The sequence below is a fragment of the Hyperolius riggenbachi genome, chromosome 10 (assembly GCF_040937935.1).
Source record: "Hyperolius riggenbachi isolate aHypRig1 chromosome 10, aHypRig1.pri, whole genome shotgun sequence".
NCBI lineage: Eukaryota > Metazoa > Chordata > Amphibia > Anura > Hyperoliidae > Hyperolius > Hyperolius riggenbachi.
The window spans coordinates 143,164,935-143,190,635 of NC_090655.1; the positions used below are offsets into that span (position 1 = coordinate 143,164,935).

General features: G+C 45.6%; 1 protein-coding gene and 1 long non-coding RNA gene across 3 annotated transcripts in view; one reads left to right on the top strand and one right to left on the bottom strand.

Annotated features, from left to right (window-relative positions):
* LOC137535703 (uncharacterized) overlaps positions 1-25,701 on the bottom strand; it is a 394,317-nt gene that overhangs the window by 70,737 nt on the left and 297,879 nt on the right. Inside the window, exon 5 of one of the 2 annotated variants that reach the window (XR_011024455.1) lies at positions 6,053-6,336. The exons of the other annotated variant lie outside the window; for it this stretch is intronic. This is a non-coding gene — a long non-coding RNA (uncharacterized lncRNA). Of the gene's footprint in view, positions 1-6,052; positions 6,337-25,701 lie in introns of those variants that run through there. 2 annotated transcript variants of the gene reach the window in all.
* LOC137535784 (uncharacterized) lies at positions 194-4,437 on the top strand. Its single transcript, XM_068257688.1, has 5 exons — positions 194-434; positions 797-877; positions 1,532-1,591; positions 2,685-3,055; positions 3,784-4,437. The coding sequence occupies exons 1-5, from the start codon at positions 194-196 to the stop codon at positions 3,877-3,879; spliced, it is 849 nt and encodes a 282-aa protein (XP_068113789.1). The 3' UTR covers positions 3,880-4,437.

A 25,701-nucleotide genomic window follows, 5' to 3' on the forward strand; every position in this document is an offset into this window, starting at 1 on the left:
AAAGGAAAGTATACATGGCATGAACGCTGTCAAAACCTGCAGTACAGTACTGTCGTCCAAAACCCAGGTGTCAGAAATTGTGCCCGTGCTAGAAAAGTGGACAAAAAAACACCCTGTGCCACAAAACACACACATTGAAAGTAGTGGGAAAAGCATTATGTGTGCTAAGGAAAAGTTATTCAAATGCCCTGCCATGAGTGAGGACGAGATACGCATTCTGGTGTACCATTTTGATTCACGTGACTATGATTGTGTGTTACGCCACTACTTGCACCCCAATGTACGAAAGAATCGAATAATTGACAGAGTTATGAAAGACCTGCAGGAACAATGTGGTGTACTCAGAGAGCGCAGTGCGTTGATCAAGAAGTGGTATGATCTGAAGAACAAGCAACGACGTTGCCTTAAAAGAATACGTGATGACCTACGACCACGTAAGTATGTGTGGAAATGACATGCCATAGCTGTGCAAGTTTTGTCGTGACTGACTATACGAGTAGAAAACAACTGAAATCCGTGATGCTAAGGAGGCGTTAGTAGGCCCGCTGTGCACGGTTGGATGCACATCGTTTGGCTTTGATGTCTTGTAAACGTTTTGCGTGTAGGCAGAAGTGTACAATAGAGACACCTGCAAGACATTTGAAAGGCATACAAAGCGGATGATGGGTAATTGAAACCACCCCCCCACTTTTTTTCCAGTGCACAGGTGGGTCTATGAAGCCATTTTTTCATTGCGGGTGCAAGATGTTTTCAACTCTTTACCTCAGCCCTATCAAAAATGCATTTTGTTCCACAGGCCACGAGAGGGAAGACCCACAGAACAAATACAGCCGCAAGACCCAGTCTGCGTCCGAATGGCAACCAAGCACCAAGTCAGGTAAAAAACCATTCACACACCTGTGCAAACATCAGAGTACGCTACAAACTCTTTTTATTCATATCCTTCAGCGACCACTTCGGTACACTTTGGCCCCCCAAGTGCCTGCGTTCCCCTGCGATTGCCGCCGGTATACGCCCCACCTCCCCACAGGGCCGGCCTTACCTTTCACAGCGCCCTGAGCGTAACCTGTTTTTGACGACTATTCATAAATAAAATCAGTGTGACAGTTCCTCCCCCCCCCCCGCCTATAAGAATCATAGCAAAGCAGCAACAAATTGCACCCCATGTTATAGATGCAGTGCTGACCCCCCCCCCCCCCCCCCCAAAAAAAAAAATGCCCTCAGTAAAGGTAGCCAGCTATAGGTGCCACCAGTATACCAGTATAGAGAATCAGGTGTAGGTGCCCTCAGTATAGGTAACCAGCTATAGGCGCCCCCTTAGAAGCCGGCGCCCAGAGCGACGGCTGTGGTCGCACAGGTCAAAGGACGACTATGCCCCCCCCCCCGCGCAAGGGCCTGGTCTATCCAGATCAATGCTGGCGTGTGTTCCCATATTTCATATATTGTCATGCAATCCACAATTGTATAGCTATATGCACGGTATGAGCAATTTTGTACAATCACACAAAAACTGTTGTTGTTCTCTTGACAGACCATCGACTCGCTGACATTCAGTCAACACAAGCGAATGCCGATCCACCGAATATTGAAGGTATGCAGAAATTCAGTTGTTTTTTGTCATTTGGGCTGTCCCGAACCATTCGTCTAGCGAACCTCTCTGCGCCTCTTACTACTTCAGGGTCGCAATGACCCGGAGTACTACGCCTGCGCTGTCGCGCAATCTAGGCCGCGCTCCGCCGGCCAGCGCAGGCGTAGTACTCTGGGTCATTGCGACCCTGAAGTTGTAAGAGGCGCAGAGATGTTTTGATGTTTGCGGGCGAAAGGTTCATGAACCGTACGCATCTCTATTTGTCATTTCCCTTCACTACCCCTGTGTGTTTTCACCCTTTGCGTGTGAGCCTTTACAATACCTGTTGTCAAGTGTTTGTGTCTCCCTGTACCCACAAGGTGTATATGTTATCGACTTTGGGGCCGATTGGTACAGCGCAAAGGTTTACGGATGTTAACCTTCACCTAGGTGTACTAACCTTGAGAAAACTGACATGCAAAGGGCTTGCTTCACAGAGCCATGCTGTGTCATAGCATAGTTGTGTGAAGCAAGCCCTTTGTGTTTGTTTTTTTGAGCTGGATGGATGTAGTACAATATAGTCAATGTTGTACTCGACCGCGTGCAACTGACTAGGCAGGCGGAGACACGGAAGCTGCCGAGTTGATACATTTCTCCATGTTCTGCTCTGCTGCAGCTGCCTGGGAGGTCTGTGTGTCTCCATTAACTTACATTGGTGTCGCCACATCAGAGGGAGCGGGACTTTCCGACCTGACACCGCTGGCGGTATTCTTTATGAATTAACATTTTGCTACATTTGTTCTGTTAAGCACAAGGCGGTAATTTATCACTGTGCTCGGTAGTGTCTTTTTTTTCATGCGGAAAGAGCCTTTATGAATGCTGACTTTGCCGAGTGTTCGGTAAAGTCAGCTGTTTGTAGCATTTCCACATGCGGAAATGCTTTATGAATGATACCCGTAATGTAAGGGGGGAGCTTCCAGGATCAATATCAAGAATGCCGCAGAGTTTCCCTAGTAAATGCACAGTTGCAGATGGCTGTTGGGAAATGTAATAGGCTATCATTACTGTTGTATGGATCATTGTCCTGAACATTGTGCCGGTCTCCTTTGAATTGCAGAGTGTTTAATCGAGCACGGTGCATGCGCAACATTGGGCCCAAGAACTGATGTTGACCAGCCACCCACTATTGAAGGTAATATTCAACCATTACATCTTCACCCATTTTCAAGTGCCGTGGCTGTTCTTCCCCCCAACCACATAGGGCTAAAGACGGCTATATTACATGAACGTTTTGCGTGTCTTGCTGGTTTTTACCTTCAAACTATCAAAATTGTGTGGGTGGAAACTGACAATAAGCAATTGCTTGGCTTTCTGCCCAAATACCCATACTCTCCATTTGCTTGTTTTCAGACCCTGATGGCGTCCCACTGCCTCAGACTGCCCACCACGAGGCATCAACCTTGGAGCAACACCCACGCACACATGAAGGTACAGCATAGGGACCTTGTACCCCTAGGGACATTGTAGGTATTAATGGGCCACAACACCCCACCCCTTCCAAGGTAACCTACGCCCTTGGAACAATTGCCGGTACTTATCTGTTAGCCGGGCGCATCCGGCAGGTGGCGAACAAACTCCACCATAGTTACATCTTTCCGTACTAGCCATGGCGGCCTGGAGGGGGAATAGTAATTACCGCCACCTGCCGGATGTGTCCGCCTAACGGATAACTACCCAATTCCCTGTATGTGCTTCTTTGTAGGGATGCTCTCCATTTGGGGCAGATGTGGAGGGGGGTGGGGGGTTAACTGACCTTTAGGTGCTTGCAAACATGCGTCCCACCAAGCGGTTCAACTCGACCTCACGTCACTACTGAACTTCCTCCTTCCGCTTCAAGTGAACGACTCCAGGAACCGCAATTTGAACCGCTTGTTTGGACGCATGGTTGCAAGCATGTATTTTAACCTAAACACTTGGGCACTTTCAATTATGTAGTACCCGCATGACACCACAACGGGCCCACACCAAAGCCACAGTACTTGTGTATTTTGCCAGCCAAAGCTCAGAATACAAACGTACTAGCTGGCATCATCTCCCACGGCCTAGGTCACAACGCAGCTGAGCAAGAGCCCTGACAGGGCACTGTTGTCAATAGCATCTGCTAGGACTGGTTATCATGTACACATTCCTGATCAGCTTCCTTCCTTGCACCGTAGAAACCAATTGCAACAGTACACCCAACCATAGGCAATGTGGAACACAAGAAGCCAACATCCAATCCTCAAGTTCTGAAGAGCATTCTGGTAAGTTGATATGTTTGTGAACAAGACACGACACGGCAGCCCCGATTCAGCATGAACAGTGTTCAGGGTGACAGAGCAGAGCTACGGGGATCTGGCGCCCGTACCCCTGTACTGGAGACAAATCATTTCAGCACATCTTGGTGGGAACACATCTTTCTCATGGCTCGCTGTTGCATCCTTTTTACGCTACGTCCACCCAGTAAAAGTGGGGACACAGTGCTGCAGTGCCAATCAAGCATTGATCCTGTCATCCCAGCACACAGCAAGGTTATCAGCTGTGTATAGGGAAGACAGGGCAGGTGCCTGATCAGTACAGTAGCATACTTTCAACGCCATGAACATCACAGTACAAAGCAACAGGCAATGTTCTGCTGAGAGACACTTCCTAATAGAAATATAACCCATCCCCTGAAATAATCCGTCACACATCTTTACAGCACAAATTAATATTTCAAATTCATATTTCCGGGGAAAAACAGCACAAAGTCTGCATGTGTGGGCGCGCCCCAAACACCCTCCGATTGGTACTCAGTGCCTCGCACTTTGGCCTCTGAAAGGTTCCCTATCACTGCCAACCCTGTTTTACAATCTGTTTTGTATGTTTCCTACTTTTCTAGATCGACTGGGATTTCAGGAGAAGAAAAAGGCCATTTTAAAACGTTTGCACAAAACTGAAGCTGATGTCCACGAACTGAACCGTAAAGTACAAAAACTACAGCACATTGAACAGCTATCCAAGAAATTGGAAGAGGATGTGGCAGCGCTGCGCACTGCGTTGGTGAACTTGTGAATAGTTGTTGAACATTCCCTTTTTGACAGTACTTTTGGAAACTATAGTCGTAGAGTTGCTAACCGTTACACTTATGGAACATACTTGTAAAAGTTTGCATTATAATAATTGAACGTGTAGTGGACCCGTTGGTACCCATTACACTTTTGAAACTGCCTCACGTTTTCACAATCATGTACCAAACAAAGTGTTGTGGCGTTAGTACAAAACGTTAAGTAGTCAGTTGATAATAGCATAGTATAATGTAGGCTTCCTGGGGGGGGGGGGGGGGATTGTGGTGCTCCAATTAGGTAGCACATATGATGAACATGATCCTACTAATGTATGGGTCATTGCATGTAGAAAGGATGACAAACAGGTTGTTGTGAACTAAATTGCACCATGACCATCAACATTTCTGGGGAAGTATTGTGCTCTGTTTATGCAAGAAAATCCACAAGTCCGTTTGGAATTGCACACCAGCGTCGAGGTGCTGGGTCGTAATCATATACCAAAAATCATCCAGGAGATCCGCAAACTCTGAATGAACCAAGTTCAATATTTTCATTCAGATAAAGTGACACATGCCATTCCATAACACACAGACGATTCGTTTCGGGGCCCCGTGGGGTCCCCTTTGTCAAGGTAACACCATTCTGTGTTTGTTACCTTGACAAAGGGGGCCCCGAAACGAATCGGCTGTGTTTTATGGAATGGCATGTGTCACTTTATCTGAATTAAAATATTGAACTTGGTTCATTCAGAGTGTGCGGATTTCCAGGATGTTTTTCAGTTTATGCAAGAGGCTTGCCCTGGTTGGTCGCTGCCCCTTGTAGCTATCGGATATGGTTAGCAGGAGCTTAGTAATGTATGGCTCATTGGGTACCTACAAAATGACAGCCAAGATGTTGTGACTACATGTGCCCACACCCACCTGCAACACAGCGACAATGCCAACCCCCCCTCTGGACCGAATTGCCTCAACAAGTTCAATAAAAATGTTGGAAACGTTCATGCTTCTGCCTTTCTTTATTTCAATATAAACATGTTGTATTGTACAAGGAAAGTCAATCAAAATCAAGGGGGACATAATGTCATTGCATCGACACATACAATCTGCAGCTTAACCAAGGACCATTTGAATTTCTTCTGATCGGTGCTGCGTGGACTCTCCTGCCCGCAGCACCGATCAGGTATGTGCCAGGGCGATCAGACTCCTCCCCCCCCCTTTTTTTCCCCACTAGGGGCATGTCCTGCTGCAGGGGTCTGATCGCCGCCGGCTGCCCGCACTTTCCGGGGGGGTCCTCTTCAAAGCCCCCCTCCGCAGCGCTTTCCGCCCTCCCCGGCTTTCCCTCCCTCTCCCTTCAGTCTCCGTGAACTAGCATGGAAAGGCCGCTCCATTGAGCGGCCATTTCCATGCTATACCACTAACGACCCGCCGACGCCTATGGGCGTTAGGCGGTCTTTAAGTGGTTACATACAGAAAAACAGCCTTGGTAGAAACACAGTAAAAACGCCTGTAATTAGTCTCTGCAGGGCCCATGCTGTAGCGCCTTCAACACAATCCAAAGGGAATATGAGGTTAGGGATATGGAGGTCGTCGTCGTGGCTTGGCCACCACATTCTGCACCGGATAGAAGTCTGAGTGGTAACCCTGAAAAAAGCAGATGAAATGTATCCATGTCCACTGTAGTCACCTGTACAAAGAAAAATAAAAAAAAACAATTTTTAGTCGCCTGGGGCCATCAAGCTAACATTGTTCATTTTCAAAAGATGTTTACTCACCCGGGGGTCTTACCAGGCCCCCCCTGCACCTTACCGTGCCCTCGACATCACTTGCAGAGATCTCCTGCTTGGTGAGGACACGAAGTACACGTCCCCTGGCCCATCCTCAGTGGCCCTGCCGTCCGAACCGGACAGAAACGTGGGGACAAGGGGAGGAACAGGAGTGATGTCGAGGACAAGGTATAGCTGCAAAGAAGTCTTGTACCAACGCAGACACGTGGCGATATTGCAGAGAACTGGATGATTCCTCGCTACTACTGCCCAAAACGTGGCGTAGTGACTGCAGCTCTGGCACCTGGAGTCCACAAGGAGAAAAGTCAGTGGCATAGCTAAGGAGCTGTGGGCCCCAATGCAATGTTTGGGGCCCCCCAAGCACTCTATACATAACAATTGACACGGCACACCAAAATCTGCCAATGGCAACTACAGTGTCAGAGGTGCAAGAAGGGAATGGGGAACAGATTGTATTCAAGGTATGTATAGAAATGATTATTATGAGCACAGGACCAATAGAGAGCTAATACTGTAGCTGAGGGAGGGCCCCTCTAGCCCCGATGCGGTCGCTACCTCTGCACCCCCTATTGCTACGAAAGTACTATATGTTCTGTGTTTGTGCACAGGTTTGCAGTGGCCTGCACGTTGGAATGAATGCTCCTTTTTTTTTTGTCACAGACCCTTCGTTCACCCATCCCCAACCCTTGCAAACATTCCTCAAATGTCAATCATTGTGTGCTGGAAATAGCTGTACACGCCCCCCTTGAAACGATGGATCGATCACTTTTCCATCGAAAGTCAGCAAACTTGCTTCCGATCGCCACGCGATCGACGGCAAAATTCCGCTGTGCCCGATCGACTAGTCGATTCATATCGACTCTTTTTCGATCGAATGACAACACCTTTTGCACCCGATTACTGATCGATTCGACGGGATTCTCAGGTCGTTCGGTCGAATCGCCCGTAAAATCGACCAGTGTATGGGCTGCTTAAGTGTAAAAAGATGAGGTAAAATTAAAGTTTTTTTTTTTATTTTTTTAAATAATCAAACATTTTTAGCATGCATTTTAAATTCGCTATCAAGCTGCCCTGGGCATTAAAAATGATGCTTGGTTCACTTTAAATGACTACCGGTAAATTTACAGATTTTTTTTTTTAACACTGCTTTCCTCACTCCAGGGTCCTAAAAAAGTCCACACACGTACACACACATGCACGCACGCACACACAGCTCTCCACTTGTTGTGACCATTGCCTAGTCGCTGCAGTGGCACAGGACAGAAGCTGATTTGCGTGACTGTGTGCATAGATAGCAAATGAAGAGATGGCTATGAATAGGTTTAGCTGGTGCAAGGCTGTTAGGGCTGTATCAGGTACACCGTGGCTGTTAGCTGTACTCTTGTATCAGGTACACCGTGATCTGAGTGTGAAGCTGGTCCCCAGGGCCGTAATGGGCACCAAGGGGAGGCAAGGGAAGGGTGTGAGCATTGTTTTCCTAGGCAGGCAAATGAATTGTAGTTATGCTACTGTGCAGTGGCGTAGCTACAAACCTCTGGGCCCGATGCGGAATCTGGATGTGGGCCCCCCACTCCCGGCAACAACAGCCCCTCCCCCCACAACACCCGATGTACACACATATCCGAATCCCCATAGCTGTGCATGGCATGGCTATATCAATTCAGCTTTGCAGCAGCATGGGTGCCACGTTCAATTTGCAAACATACGCAGCACCCAGAGGAAATAGGGCAATTAGTAGCAAGATGCCAGTCTGAAGGAATTACAGTAGAATTCTTTTATAGTAAACAGGGGCGTTGCTAGGATCCTAAAAGATCCAGGGCACCAATGAGCACTGGCTGGGAAGGACCTGCAGTGCGCGCAGTGTGCCGTGGCCATGGGTGGGACCAAGTTACATGAACTTAACAGCGGTGTAACCTAATAATAATGGGCCTGCCCAGCAAAATGTTGGATGGAGCCCCCTAGCCTTTAATTAGATAGATTACTATCAGTATAGGCATAGAATAAAGTTGCATAAGCACATTTAATTTTGATTGGTCACTCACTGACCAATTTTACCACTACATGTAGTATGAGGGCCAAGAGACTTTGAATACTGTGAACAGAGCTGAGCTCTCATAATACCTAGAAGTAGTAAAATTGGCTATTCAAAATTGTATGTGTGTACCAGGCTTTACAGCCAATACCGTGCATACAATACAGCTGGTTTACAACCAGTACAGGCACAGTGCAACACCTTATACTGTACATACTGGAGGTAACAGATTAGCACTGCAGCTAGTTTACTATCAGTAAAGGCACAGAGTAAAAGCTTATACTGTACATGCGGGAGACAGCAGAGATCACCACATGCTGCAGTTAGTTTACCATCAGTACAGGCACAGAGTAACAGCTTATACTGTACATGCTGGAGGTAGCAGAGATCAGCACACACTGCCGCTAGTTTACTAGTAGTACAGGCACAGAGCAACACCTTATACTGTACATACTGGAGATAACAGATCAGCACACACTGCAGCTAGTTTACTATCAGTACAGGCAGAGTACCAGCTTATACTGTACACGCTGGAGGCAGCAGAGATCAGCACACACTGCAGCTAGTTTACTGTCAGTACAGGCACAGAGCAACACCTTATACTGTACATACTGGAGGTAACAGATCAGCACACACTGCAGCTAGTTTACGATCAGTAAAGGCACAGAGTAACAGCTTATACTGTACACGCTGGAGGTAGCAGAGATCAGCACACACTGCCGCTAGTTTACTAGCAGTACAGGAACAGAATAACAGCTTATACTGTACACATTGAAAGTAGTAGAGATCAGCCCGAACCTAATGCTGGGAATACACGGCTCGATTCCGAACTGATAAGATGGCTCGATAGATAATTTCCGACACGTCCGATCTGCCGCCCGATCGTTTTGCCGCTCGATTCTGCATTGGGGACGATGGAAAAAGATAAGGAAAATGAGTGGAAGATAAGAGAATTGCCCACAGAATCGAGCGCCAAAAACGATTGGGCGCAGAATCGAGCCCCAGAATCAACCCGTGTATTCCCAGCATAAGGCCCGGTTCACACTTACGTTTAAAAACGTTGCTGCTGACACACACACACACACTGCTGACACACACACACACACACACACACACACACACACACACACACACACACACACACTGCTGCTGCTGACACACACATTCACACACTGCTGCTGCTGACACGACACACACACACGCTGCTGCTGGCACACACACACACACTGCTGCTGCTGACACGACACACACACACGTTGCTGCGGACACACACACACACACTGCTGCTGACACACACACACACACACACACTGCTGCTGACACGACACACACACACACACTGCTGCGGACACACACACACACACACACACACTGCTGCTGACACGACACACGCTGCTGTGGACACACACACACACACACACTGCTGCTGACACGACACACACACACACACACACACACTGCTGCTGACACGACACACACACACACACACGCTGCTGCTGACACACACACACACACTGCTGCTACTGCTGCTGACACACACACTGCTGCTGACACGACACACACACACACACGCTGCTGCGGACACACACACACTGCTGCTGACACAACACACACACACACACACACACACGCTGCTGCGGACACACACACGCTGCTGCGGACACACACACACGCTGCTGCTGACACACACACACACACACACACACACACACTGCTGCTGCTGACACACACACACACACACACACTGCTGCTGCTGCTGCTGACACACACACTGCTGCTGACACGACACACACACACGCTGCTGCGGACACACACACACTGCTGCTGACACGACACACACACACACGCTGCTGCTGACACACACACACACACTGCTGCTGACACGACACACACACACTGCTGCTGACACGACACACACACACTGCTGCTGACACGACACACACACACACACACACGCTGCTGCGGACACACACACATGCTGCTGCTGACACACACACACACTGCTGCTGCTGCTGACACACACACTGCTGCTGACACTCACTGCTGCTGACACTGACACACACACTGCTGCTGACACTCACTGCTGCTGACACTGACACACACACTGCTGCTGACATGACACACACTGCTGCTGTTGCTGACACACACACACACACACACACACACTGCTGACACACACACACACACACACTGCTGACACACACACACACACTGCTGACACACACCTACTTGCTGCTGCTGACATGTGAGGCTAGTTCTGGCCAGGCCTAAGCTGGTGGAACCTGGTCTTCCTGAGCCTGGTGCTGTGGGGCAGGCCGAAAATGCCATCGGGGTCAGCGGGCACTGGGCAGGCAAATAGTTCAGCGGGGGTCAGCCGGTGTTCCAACATTTTAGCATAACAATGGCGCCGGGCAGGCATCTCCACCACGTGCAGGGGGCGGAGCTATCCACGCTCTCTCCAGCCCCCTGCCTTTGCAATGCAATTCAATCACAGGCACGCCCCCTGCCATGTGCTCCTGATTGGGCAGGGGGCGGATGGGGCAAAGTGCTGGCTGACGGCTGAGTGTTATGAGCGGCGAGCACCGCCCACAACATGGTGGCCGCCATCTCGTACAAAACGGCCAGCGCCAGGCATACCCCCGGGGCCCGGGCCCCCCCGCCTCTTCAGGAGGCGGGCCCGGTCGCAGCGGCGACCCCTGCGACCGCAGGCCCTACGCCCATGCTACTGTGTTTAAATAAAATTAAGATTTATATAACCATGGAAATGAGGTACACACCTTGCCATAACAGACTGAACAGAATAAGAAGATTCAATGAAAGTGTTTTTTTTTCTTTTTGGAGGTTCTCTTTGGCAGCTTGCGCCTTCTCAGGAAGCAACATAAATACAGTAATCTGCTCGCTAAATACAGGGCCAGATACAGCAGCATTTGCTTGTTAAACCTTCCCGCAGACTTCCCTTCTGTGTGCTGGAAATAAATTAGCCGATACTCGCACACACTGAGAATGTGGATCAGCTATTCTCAGCTGAAGCTCTACTTTCTGGAGCAGATAATTTAGCAGTACTACACTTTCTGTATAGGCAATCAACAATTACAAGGATTGCTTACAGTTCTCTACCCACCCTCATCACCTTAACAAACAATTAAACTTCCCTAGGAAGCCTGTGCTGAAGTTAAGCTGCTGTGCATTTCTAAAAAAAAATGTAAAAAACAACAACCTTAAATTTAACCTGAATAAATGTTATATGGTGTGTAACTGGCATTAAGGAAAAGCAAATGTTAACATTGTCATTACCAAGGAAGCTGAACTTTTTTTACAGCACAAAAAAGTGTCCTTCTACTCTAAATGCCGGGATTATATACTAAAGGTAACATTTCATTTATTTCATATTCTCAGGAATTCTTATAGGCAAACTTCTGTTCTACTTTGAAATATGCAAAGATTTATACTTCTCTAAAATTCAAATGTATGACTGAGTAGCACAATTGCAGATATTCCAAATAGCCGCTGGGGATCCAGACTCGTTGCAGGTACCGAACAGCAAGCAGAACAAATATTTAAAAAAAATATATGTAAGCTTTAATAATGGTAGAGAAAGAAGCATTGAAAGTTGATAAGGCAGTCAGACATTACCTGATATCACTGAGGAAGAGCAATCTCGCCATGGTGCGCACCAGTCCAGCACGGCCGTCACTACACAAATAGCTGTTTGTGGTGCATTACACAGTGAGTTTGGTGCGTCAGTGTGAAGTAGTACTCTAATTACACTCCCTAATTGATGTATACACATGCAAGATGTTTTAAAGCGCTTTAGTCCTGCAATTTAGCATTCAATGTGATTTCTGCCCTTAAAACGCTGCTTTGCGTCAAATCCAGATTTTTCCCCAGGACTTTTGGCATTTACCTCACTCTGCCATGCCCCCCTCCAGGTGTTGGACCCCTTGAAGCATATTTTCCATCACTTTTCTGGCCAGCATAAGTGTTTCTAGTATTCAAAGTTCGCCTCCCCATTGAAGTCTATTGCGGTTCGCGAAAGTTCGCGCAAACCGAACTTTTGCGGAAGTTTGCGAGCCAAAAATCTGAGGTTCGGGCCATCTCTAATAATTAGCGACTACTGTACTGACAACCTCACTGTGGCATTGCAATACTTCCCTGCTCATTAAATTGCCCAGCTCTAATACTACACTCCATTATGGCTGTGAAGAAGAAAGATACAAAAAAGCAGTTAAAGAAACTCACTGACTTTTATATGAATGTACCACAAAATCCACAAGCTAAAAAACAACTACACTTGAATACAAACATGCTATCTGACCCTCAGTCGCTCACTACTCCTCTTGAGCAAAGAAAAATAAGTCACCCTGGACAGACCACTAATCAACATTCAGTGACGTCCATTAACCATATTTCTCCTCTGGACACCTCTTCTACACAGAGTCCGGTCAGATCTAAACTCAGAACAAAAGACAACCTTGAACCAACAACACAAGAAGATCATACCTTTGAAAGTGACGATGACACCTCGGACCACTTACAAGCATTGCCGATTGCAGACCAACCACTTTCCACTGCAATTTTAAAGAGCATGTTGATATCCTTAAAGGATACCCGAACTGAAATGTGACATAATGAGATAGACATGTGTATGTACAGTGCCCAGAACACAAATAACTATGCTGTGTTCCTTTTTTTCTTTCTCTGCCTGAAAGAGTTAAATATAAGGTATGCAAGTGGCTGACTCAGTCCTGACTCAGACAGGAAGTGACTACAGTGTGACCCTCACTGATAAGAAACTCCCCTTTTTTACCGCTTTCTTGCTCTCAAAAGACATTTTCTGCTAGGAAAGTGTTTTATAGTTGGAATTTCTTATCAGTGAGGGTCACACTGTAGTCACTTCCTGTCTGAGTCAGGACTGAGTCAGCCACTTGCATACCTTATATTTATCTCTTTCAGGCAGAGAAAGAAAAAAAGGAACACAGCATAGTTATTTGTGTGCGTGGTACTATACATACACATGTCTATCTCATTATGTCACATTTCAGTTCGGGTATCCTTTAAGGCTCACTACAATCAGATCTTAAAGCAATAACAGACAGGTTCGATAGATCCATCTCCAACCTAAGTGATAGAGTGTCACACATGGAATCAAGGATCTCTGAAATGACCACAGCACATAACGATCTTGTAGACACTCACACAGAAACCACAGACGAAGTCTCTTAACTGAAAGCAAAAATAGCCGACATGGAAGACAGAAATTGATGCAATAATATTAAACTCAGGGGGTATCCCAGAAAGTGTTGCTGACTCAGATCTTAGATGTTTTCTTCAATCTCTCATCAAGACGATCCTCGTCCAGTCTACTGACCTTGATCTTACAATTGATAGAATCCATAGACTGCCTGAACCAAAATTTCTCCAACCTTCAGTCCCAAGAGACGTTATTGCCAGAATCCATTTTTATCACATTAAAGAGATGCTTATGTATGCTACAAAGAATCTGGTGACTCTCCCAGACCCATATCACTAAATCAGAATCTATACTGACCTGTCACAGACAACACTACAATCCAGAAGAGAACTCAACCCTATCACTGCAAATCTGAGAAACTACAAAATCCCTTACAAATGGGGCTTCCCGGTCAAACTTCTGATCAACCGTGATGGTAGAATACATGTGATCCGAACACCCCAGGAAAGCCAGAACCTTCTCAACCTCTGGAAATTTTTCCCTGAAAGCGAACCTATACCAGCTCATCACTCATGTGATACTTGCCTCACAGCAATGGATACCAATACACCTCCAGAGGCGCCATAATTATCTCAGAGGTGCTTTGCAGCAAACCAGGAGTCATAATGCCCGATATGCGCTTTTCAACCTAACCTTATGGTTAGACCCCCACTACAGGCGAACTTAGCTCAGCCGAGCGATTTAACCTCGACAATTATTGCTGACCTTACAGCTGTTATTGTAATTTTCTTTCTTCCATTTACAGGTTCTTGCTAACAATAAGTTCATCAAAATGGTCTAAAACCCATACTTACCTTTCTCTTAAAAATGCATATAATTAATGCATTACAAATTCAAAAATATTATGATAAGTTACCGACTGGTCCTATCAATATAGCATTTATGGCAACACCTCATTTCCTTACTTCTTACATCACAAAACCACATAGCAACATAAAGAAGCAGCTATTTCATGCATTAATTCCAATACTCATAGATGTCCCTTAACCTTCTTTCCTACAATGTTAAAGGTTTAAATACCCCTCAAAAAAGATATGCTAGGTGGAAAGAAATCATCAATCACCAAACCCATATTCTATGTCTACGAGGGACTCACTTAACACTAGTATCAGCCTCTAAATTAATACATCCACAATTTTCTATGATGATCCATAGTACGCTCTATAAAAAGAAACAAGGTGTTTCCATAGCATTTCATGACTCATTGCAGGTCTCTATCATAGAATCCATTATTGATGTAAACGGTAGATACATAATAACAATATGTTCCATAAATGATTAGAGATGTCGCGCAACCTCCGATTTTCGGTTCGCGAACCGGAATAGACTTCAATGGGGAGGCGAACTTTGAAAAATAGAAAAAATTATGCTGGCCACAAAAGTGATGGAAAAGATGTTTCAAGGGGTCTAACACCTGGAGGGGGGCATGGCAGAGTGGGATACATGCCAAAAGTCCCGGTGAAAAATCTGGATGTGACGCAAAGCAGCGTTTTCAGGGCAGAAATCACATTGAATGCTAAATTGCAGGCCTAACGTGCTTTCAAACATCTTGCATGTGTATACATCAATCAGGGAGTGTAATTAGAGTACTGCTTCACACTGACACACCAAACTCACTGTGTAACGCACCGCAAACAGCTGTTTGTGTAGTGACGGCCATGCTGGACTACTGCGCAACATGGCGTGATTGATCTTCCTCACTCAGTGATGTCAGGTAATGTGTGACTTCCTTCTCAACTTTCCATGGCATTGTTAAAAAGCTTACGTTTTGTTTTTAATTTACATTTTCTACTTGCTGTGTACTTGTTCAGTACCGCTACAATGAGAATCCTGTGGAGGCGGGCAAGTCTGCCATTGTGACCCCGGGTAATGGCCGGGGAATGAGAGGTTCGAATCCGGTGTGGAGCCTGAGCAACGGCTACCACTACACATCCAAGGAGGGCAGCGGGCAGGCATGCACGCCCGCCCGCCCCGAGGTAGTGACCAAAAATAACAATACAGGAGGAGGACTTTCGAGGCCCTGCTGTGTATTTGAAATGAATGTACTTTAAATCCTTTAACGAGAACCAGTTATGGCGGGCAAAGATGACACCACATTCCTTTCACGAGAATCATATGGAGGCGGGCAAGTCTGTCATTTGTGACCCCGGGTAATGGCCGGGGAATGAGGGATGGAATCCGGTGTGGAGCCTGAGAAACGGCTACCACCACACATCCAAGGAGGGCAGCAGGTAGGCATGCACGCCCGCCCCGAGGTAGTGACCAAAAATAACAATACAGGAGGCGGACTTTCGAGGCCCTGCTGTGTATTTGAAATGAATGTACTTTAAATCCTTTAACGAGAACCAGTTATGGCGGGCAAAGATGACACCACATTCCTTTCACGAGAATCATATGGAGGCGGGCAAGTCTGTCATTTGTGACCCCGGGTAATGGCCGGGAAATGAGGGATGGAATCCGGTGTGGAGCCTGAGAAACGGCTACCACTACACATCCAAGGAGGGCAGCAGGTAGGCATGCACGCCCGCCCCGAGGTAGTGATCAAAAATAACAATACAGGAGGCGGACTTTCGAGGCCCTGCTGTGTATTTGAAATGAATTAACTTTAAATCCTTTAACGGGAATCCGTTGTGGAGGGCAAGTCTGCCATTGTCACCGCGGGGAATGAAGGTTGGATTGCGGCCCGAAGTGGGAGCCTGCTGAGACCCATGCTGTAGCTGCCCTGACCGTGCTTTGCAGACCAGGCATCTGTGGTCAGATGGACCCTTGAGCCAGCGGAAGACAAACCAAGTCGAAAGCATTTGCCAAGAATGTTTTACAGAGGGCAAGTTTTTTTGCCCTTTTTTTAAATTTTTTGAAAATGATAGATGGTTGTATTTTTAAATTGTTTGAAAGTTTAGATGGTTGTATTTTTAAATTGTTTGAAAGTTTAGATGGTTGTATTTTTAAATTGTTTAAAAGTGTATCCATTCTTCCTCCCCCCCAGCCACGAACAATACCATGGGAACGTGGAGCAGCAGAAGCCCCCTGTGACGGCTGCCACGGTTGTTCTCCGCTGCTTGTCTTTTGAGGGGTGCTTCTTTTCCTCAGGTGTTCTTGCCATAGCTGTTTGTGCCTTCTCTCCAGGTGCCTTCGTAAGGCACTTGTCCCTACGTGAGAGTTGGCCTTTCCACGGCTCAATTTTTGCTGGCAGAGACAACAGATGGCTTTGCTCCGATCTGAGACACACACGTGAAAAAATTTCCAAACCGCTGAGGCCCCCTGGGGTGATGGTGCTACGGTGGCATCAGCAGCAGCTGACGTTGAAGGGCATGTGTGCTCCCTGGCCATAGCTGGCGATACATGGCACCGGACACTGCCCCCAGCTGTTTCTGAGGACGAGCTCCCTCTGCTTCTATCATGGAGTCATCTCCTCCTACTCCTCTCTGACTCCTCCTCTGAACTGTCCCCCTGGTCATCTCCTCTACCGGGAACATATGTGGTATCCGTATAATCGTCATCATAATCCTCCTGGCCAGCTGCGCTTTCCTCAGACACCTCCTCAAGTGCACCAACTTCAGGTGGTCCACCATCATCCCCATCCACACACGTTACGTCCATACTATCGCCACCTAACTCAGACGTATGAGGTGGTGTACCTGCGCCTTCTTGTTGTTGTTGCAGTAGTGGCTGGGAATCAGTGATTTCACCACCACCACCAAATAACTCCTGCGAAGTGTCAAATGCAGCGGATGTGGTGCTTGTTGTAGCGCTGGTGGCTGCGGGAGATGAGGTGTTCTGTGTTAAATACTCAATCACCTCCTCACGATTTTGGGAAGTGATGGCACGTGCCTTCTTCTGAGCACTGTATTTTGGGGCAGGTCCGCATGAAATCACAGCAACACCACCTCGCACAGCCACAGACCTGCCGGTGCCTGGTGGCCTTCCTCTGGGTCTGCCTCTACCTCTTCCTCTACCTGGTTTGTCCATTTTGTCCATCTCGGGGGTATGCTAGCTATATGCAGTGAGGTGGGTTCTCACTCAACACAACAGGTAGTTAGATGCAGTGAGCTGGGTTCACTCAACAGTAAAGGTACTTAAGATGCAGTGAGGTGGGTTCTCACTCAACACAACAGGTAGTTAGATGCAGTGAGCTGGGTTCACTCAACAGTAAAGGTACTTAAGATGCAGTGAGGTGGGTTCTCACTCAACACAACAGGTAGTTAGATGCAGTGAGGTGGCCAGGTGGGTTCACACTCAACACAACAGGTAGTTAGATGCAGTGAGCTGGGTTCACTCAACACCACGCTAGGTATATGCAGTGATGATGTGGGTTAAGTAAACACAACAGGTACTGGGTAGTTAGATGCAGTGAGCTTGGTTCACTGAACAGTATACAGTAAAGGTACTTAAGATGCAATGAGGTGGGTTCTCACTCAACACAACAGGTAGTTAGACTTAGATGCAGTGAGCTGGGTTCACTCAACACAACGCTAGGTATATGCAGTGATGAGGTGGGTTAAGTAAACACAACAGGTACTGGGTAGTTAGATGCAGTGAGCTGGGTTCACTCAACAGTAAAGGTACTTAAGATGCAGTGAGGTGGGTTCTCACTCAACACAACAGGTAGTTAGATGCAGTGAGGTGGCCAGGTGGGTTCACACTCAACACAACAGGTAGTTAGATGCAGTGAGCTGGGTTCACTCAACAGTAAAGGTACTTAAGATGCAGTGAGGTGGGTTCTCACTCAACACAACAGGTAGTTAGATGCAGTGAGGTGGCCAGGTGGGTTCACACTCAACACAACAGGTAGTTAGATGCAGTGAGCTGGGTTCACTCAACACCACGCTAGGTATATGCAGTGATGATGTGGGTTAAGTAAACACAACAGGTACTGGGTAGTTAGATGCAGTAAGCTGGGTTCACTGAACAGTATACAGTAAAGGTACTTAAGATGCAGTGAGGTGGGTTCTCACTCAACACAACAGGTAGTTAGACTTAGATGCAGTGAGCTGGGTTCACTCAACACAACGCTAGGTATATGCAGTGATGAGATGGGTTAAGTAAACACAACAGGTACTGGGTAGTTAGATGCAGTGAGCTGGGTTCACTCAACACAAAGCTAGGTATATGCAGTGATGAGGTGGGTTAAGTGAACACAACAGGTACTGGGGTATATGCAGTACTGGGTAGTACAATGTGCAGCTCCCTGTCACACACACAGGCAGTCAGTCACTGAATGTGCTGGGCTGCTGGCAGTGGCACACACACTATCAATTAGCAAGGCTGTGCATGCAACAATAGTGTCAGAAAAAAAAATGTACAGGTTGAGCTCTGAAAAGAGCTGTTGCTGGGTGCTTTAAAAGCAATATCAATCAGTCAGGAACAAGCAAAGCAGCCTAGAACCTAACTAATCTGTCCCTAAGAGAAAAAGTCTGCAGCAGCTGTCCCTTTCCTCTCTCTAGCAGGCACACGAGTGACTGTAATGGCCGCCGGAGGCTGCCTTATATAAGGGGGGGGTGGGGCTCCAGGGCTTACTGTAGCCTGAATGGCTACAATGTGCCTGCTGACTGTGATGCAGAGGGTCAAAGTTGACCCTCATAGTGTATTATGGGGCGAATCGAACTTCCGGAAAAGTTCGCCTGGCGCAGGCGAACGTGAACCCCCAATGTTTGCCTGGAACCGTTCGCCGGCGAACCGTTCGGTACACCTCTATAAATGATGTGATATATACGATTACCAATGTTTACACCCCTAATACCAAACAAATACGTTTATTAAACAGAATCATTAAAAAAAAAATAAGAAAATGGCCAAAGGTCATGTATTATGAGGCAATATGCAAATCATCTCTGATCCTAAACTAGACTCCTCCTCTCTCGGTATTAATAAAATAAAAAACATTCCTTAATACAAATGAAGTATATGATACTTTGAGATCTATGCATGGAAATGAAAGCGATTATACCTTTTAAATTTACTCAAGTACATCGTTCATATTCACGCAAAGGCTACTGCTTAGTGGATAGATTACTTCTGCAAGCAGTTACTAAAACAAGTATTGGCAATATTACATGGTCTGACCATGCCCCACTACACATAACAATAAAACAAATTAACATCTCCCCCATCCAACTGGAAAGCAAATAATCACATTATTACAATGGACAAGTATAAAAAAATAGCATCTGACCTTACAGATTTTTTTTCAATTAAACACTAACGAAGAAAGTACAACACAAATTATATGGTGCAGTCATAAAGCATACATTAGAGGGAGGATTATCAAAATATGCTCTACCCACAAAAAGGAAAAATCTATTAATTGACAATCTTCTACAAAAAAATAAATCTCTAGAACTCTTAGAAAAGCAAAAACCAGACCCACAACTCCAATCTGAATTATTTTACACCAAATAAAATCAATCCTATCCGAGCAATATGAGAAATGGTCTAAACATCTCAATACTTCTAAATTCCTTGAAGCAGACAAATCAGGGAAATACCTTGCAAAAAAAGATTAAAGCTAAAAGGATCAAATCCAGATTCCAGAATATTAACATTAATACATCCACACCAAGATCCCCCACTACAACCCTAAGCATATAGCCAATACTTTCCGTGACTTCTATAGCTCACTATATAATATAACCTCCAACATAAACACTTGCTAAGGCTAAATGCTAGGAAAGCCTCAGGTCCAGATGGAGTGTCGCCAGCCTGCCTGAAAACCTGTGCTCGTCAGCTCGCTTCCACCCTCTCTTCCATCTTCACGAGGTCCCTCCAGGAAGGCAAAGTTCCTGCGTGCTTCAAGAGGTCTGCCATTATCCCTGTCCCCAAAAAGCAGGGCATCCTTGACCTCAACAACTTCAGGCCCATGGCACTTACATTCGTGATCATGAAAGCTTTTGAAAGCATGGTGCTACCCCTCCTTAAAGGGAAGGTTCAGGGACGCCTTGAAAAAAATAAAAATCCATATCCACTTACCTGGGGCTTCCTCCAGCCCGTGGCAGGCAGGAGGTGCCCTCGCCGCCGCTCCAGAGGCTCCCGGTCGTCTTCGGTGGCCGACCCGACCTGGCCAGGCCGGCTGCCAGGTCGGGCTCTTCTGCGCTCCAAGGACGGGCTCTTCTGCGTCCCACGCGGGCGCGCTGACGTCATCGGACGTCCTCCGGGCTGTACTGCGCAGGCGCAGTAGTTCTGCGCCTGCGCAGTACAGCCCGGCGGACGTCCGATGACGTCAGCGCGCCCGCGTGGGACGCAGAAGAGCCCGTCCTTGGAGCGCAGAAGAGCCCGACCTGGCAGCCGGCCTGGCCAGGTCGGGTCGGCCACCGAAGACGACCGGGAGCCTCTGGAGCGGCGGCGAGGGCACCTCCTTCCTGCCACGGGCTGGAGGAAGCCCCAGGTAAGTGGATATGGATTTTTATTTTTTTCAAGGCGTCCCTGAACCTTCCCTTTAAGCACTCTACTGAGGGACTGCTAGACCCGCACCAGTTCGCATACAGAGCGAACAGGTCCACAAATGACGCCATCAACATCTGCTTGGAGCTTGTCTATGATCACCTGGATAGATAGGACTCCTACGCCAGGATCCTCCTACTGGACTTCAGCTCAGCATTCAATACCATCAGCCCTAAAATACTTCAAGACAATCTCGCCGTGCTAGGAGTCCACCCCACCCTACGCCTGTGGATCACGGACTTCCTCACCAACAGGTCCCAGGTCGTCAGGTTAGGCACCATCTCCTCACAACCTAGGATCACCAACACAGGGGCCCCACAAGGCTGCGTCCTGTCACCGTTTCTGTTCTCTCTGTATATGAACAACTGCAAATCCACGTCAGATTCGGTAAAAGTAATCAAATTTGCCGACAACACGACCATTGTAGGTCTCATCACCCAAAACGATGAAAAGGCGTACCGCCACCAGGTCGAAAGCATATGCCGCTGGTGCAAAGAGAACGGTTTGGTCCTAAACACAGCAAAAATGGTGGAGATGATCGTTGATTTCAGGAGGCGCGCCTCTACCCCGCCTCCAGTCCACATTGATGGCAAGGAAGTGGAAAGAGTCCCCAATGTCAGCCTACTGAGCACAACTATCTCCAATGACCTGAGGTGGAACACCAACACTGCCTCAACACAGAGGAAAGCCCAACAGAGACTTTTCTTTCTCTGCCAACTGAAAAAGTTCGGTATGGTCCAAAAACTTCTGACAAAATTCTACTCAGCCACAATCGAATCCGTCCTATGCTCGTCCATCCTGGTCTGGTACGCCAGCTCCTCCGCCAGCGACAAGCTCACACTGCAGAGGGTCATCAGATCTGCGGAGAGGATCATCGGGAGATCCCTTCCCACTCTGCACCTCCTCTACCCCTCCAGGCTGAACACCAGAGCATTAAAGATCGCCAACAACCCCTCACACCCAGGCTATCGCTTCTTTAATCAGCTCCCCTCGAGCCGGAAGCTCTGGTTCCAATCCATCTACACCAGGACCTCAAGACCTAAGAATAGTTTCTTTCCCTTGGCTGTCAACCTTCTGAACTCTCTCCATGGAAATGCCCATCCCCACCCCCCAATACCATGACGCACTCTGCACATAGATGGCGCTCCAGCTCAAGCGTACCTTTCGGTTGTTTTTTGTATTGTAACTTATGCCACATTGTCTCCCTCTGCATAAATGTTGTATAATGTTCTGTATTCTGTATAATGTTCTGTTCCTACTGCATGTCCTGTCCTGTATCTGTAACTACTGTATATATCGTGTATCAGTACCCTGTACATGCCAAGCCTAATTCCAGGCACGACCCAGTCGTGCTGGGCGAAATACAGTTTCTGATTCTGATTCTGAACATGACCCGGATACTCCACAACCACGAACTGCTGCTATCAGACATTACCTCCAAAATGTAAAACTCCCCTACTTATCCCAAGATCAACTTCAAAAGATGAATGCCCTTTTACGAACGATAGAGATACTTAAAACCATTAATTCCCTTCCTCGAAACAAAGCCCCAGGCCCAAATTACTTCTCTAATGAATACTACAAAACATTCTCCAAAATAATTGCACCATACTTGGTTAAAACATTTAACGTGATAGCCTCCACATCGCCTCTCAAAGAAATGTTAGAAGCCATAATAACCACAATACCTAAACCAGGAAAGAATCCCAATTACCCAGGTTACTACCGCCCAATCTCACTCCTTAATTTAGACATAAAAACTTACTCCAAAACTTTAGCTAACAAACTAGCACAGGTCATGACATATCTTATACACCCAGACCAAGTTGGCTTCGTGATGGGAAGACAGGCTCCAGTTGGCACAAGGAGAGCTATTGACATACATCAGTATCTCAAACAGGACAAAATCCCCTCTTCATTCCTGTCCCTAGATGCTGAAAAAGCATTTGACAGGGTCCATTGGCAATACATGAACTTGGTCCTTAATACATTTGGATTTCATGGCTTTATTTTACAAGCAATACAAGGCTTATATACCTCTCCATCAGCAAAAGTGTCCACAAATGGGTTTCTTTCAGATTGCTTTAATATTACAAATGAAACGAGACAAGGTTGCCAGCTGTCTCCAATTATATTTACACTGATTTTGGAACCATTTGCGGAGACTATCAGGACAAATAACAGAGTACAAGGAATAAAGATTGGATAAGAAACACACAAACTGGGACTGTTAGCAGATGATGTTGTACTTTTTGTCACTAACCCTATCTCGTCTTTACAAGCCATTAAGAAAGAATTAACACGATTTGCATCTATTACCTTCTACAGAGCCAATGAAAAAGTATTTCATTCTACCAATTAGTCTAAGGACAGACACCATACAGATGCTAAAGAACAAATTCCCATTCCCCTGGGCAGAAACACACATCCAGTACTTAGGAAGACATATCCCCATGAATATTAAAGACATATATAAATATAATCATGAAAAATGGCTAAAAAACCTATCAGGAAAATTAGACCAAATTATTAAAATGGAAATCTCTTGATTGGGCCGTATAAATGCTTACAAAATGTTGATTTCCCCCCAAATGCTTTATCTATTTTGGACCATCCCTATTACCATACCTCATTCATTCTTCAAAAAATTGCAATCATTATTAATCTCTTTCATTTGGGGACAGGCATACCTAATCTTTTTTATCATCAAGCAGCCATATTAGACCAGATTAAACATACCTGGAACCACAGCTCCCAACCTAGATGGGTACAAATCGAAAACCATTCCACAAACCCACAATTACTTAAAGACTTTCTTCTCCTACCCCCAGTCTTCCCAACAATACCAATCTCTAACCTCATATCAATTAAAGCTACTTGCACACAGTGGCTGACCTTACACAAATCATGTAATTCATCTAACCAATCTAAAAAATAAGAAATTCCAGTCTAAAGCTTGATAAAATACACCAATCCTAAATTCATGAACCAACTAATACAAAATGAGTTCCAGTGGCTATCTCAGTTTTTTGAAGAAAATCAGCAAACACTTATTCCATATGACACTCTAGTAACATCCCTCAAACGATCCTATCCCTCCGCTCTATATTTGAAACAGATCTATACCTTTCTTAAAAAGATTATAGCCCCCCGACTGATATTACACAGAGACATTTTCAATTATTTAACCTACTCACAAAAAATAATCAAAGGAATCAAAACCTTTTATAATATTCTATCCGAGGTACCAAACCCACAATATATTCAACATAACAAATGGGAAACCTATCTTAACAGGGCTATAACCCTTCAACAGTGGAACAGATCCACAGCATGCTTCAGAAAATTTTCTCACTGCATATCACATTGGGTACTACTACTAAAAATACAATGGCAATGGTATTACACCCCCGCATTAATGTACAAATTTGACCATACAATAACAGACAAATGCTGAAGGGAGTGTAGTCACAGAGGAGATATCATGCATACTGTATATACTGGAGCTGCCCTCTCCTTACACCAATGTGGCAACAACTAAATCGTATTATACGAAACATTTCTTAATCTACTACTGATCTATCTCCACAAACTGCGATCTTCCACTTAGATATAGACTCATACCCTAAACATGTAAGAGCTTTAGTAAAACATTTATTAATTGCAGCAAAAAAAAAACTATTGCACTTTTATGGAAAAAGAAAGACCTTCCCTTACTACAACACATTATCTATCTTTCAACATAATATAGAAATTGAAGAATTCCATTGAAGAATAAATCTCTATTCTTAGCAAATCTCGCAGAAAAAAGAATTATACCTACCTGCAATGAACAAGATCAGTATGATGCTCCATATATAACTAACCTTTAAAATCTCTCTTGGACATCAATGTTGGAATAATACTAAAAACGTATCCAATAGACCTTATTCTTTGACAATATTGAGATCTCACAAAGTAATGCTATTTGCTATGTTGGCCCAGGCCAGAAGCGACACTACTTGAACCGGTTATTACTCAGATTATTGTTTTGTTATATTCTTAGTTATGTTTATGAGTTATGTTTTGATAATATGAGAACTTGACCCTGTTGTAATGTCAACTGCAACTGTATTGTTTAAAATTGAAATAAACAAATTGAAAAAAAAAAAGAAGAAAAGTATACATTTACTGTGTATATTACTCTGTAACCAATAGATATCATGTGTTTGCATACATATGTATTTTAAATTTATAATGTTTGTAATAGTGGTCTTTTAATGCTCATTGTAACTCCCATTTTAATAATGTTTTTCCTTTTAGCTCCACTTTGAAAAAAAAAATATTATAATAGCATGAGCAACATTTTGCATTCATTTAACTATTAGTTACATTAACTATTCCACTTTCATATTTCCCACATCTTTTAAAATACCATTAACTAGCTAAGGATTCATCTTTAACAGCCACTGTTGATGTACAGCTTAGGAACTTAGAAATGGAATAAGAACAAGTTCCATTAGGCACTGCAGTAAATTCAAATGTATTCAATATCCAAGCATAGTG

Bases quoted from the DNA above. Each gene is read 5' to 3' on its own strand.
- LOC137535784 (XM_068257688.1), top strand. From the start codon at position 194: ATGAGTGAGGACGAGATACGCATTCTGGTGTACCATTTTGATTCACGT. The intron at 435-796 runs GTAAGTATGTGT...TTTGTTCCACAG, and splicing joins ACGTGATGACCTACGACCAC to GCCACGAGAGGGAAGACCCA. The intron at 878-1,531 runs GTAAAAAACCAT...TTCTCTTGACAG, and splicing joins GCAACCAAGCACCAAGTCAG to ACCATCGACTCGCTGACATT.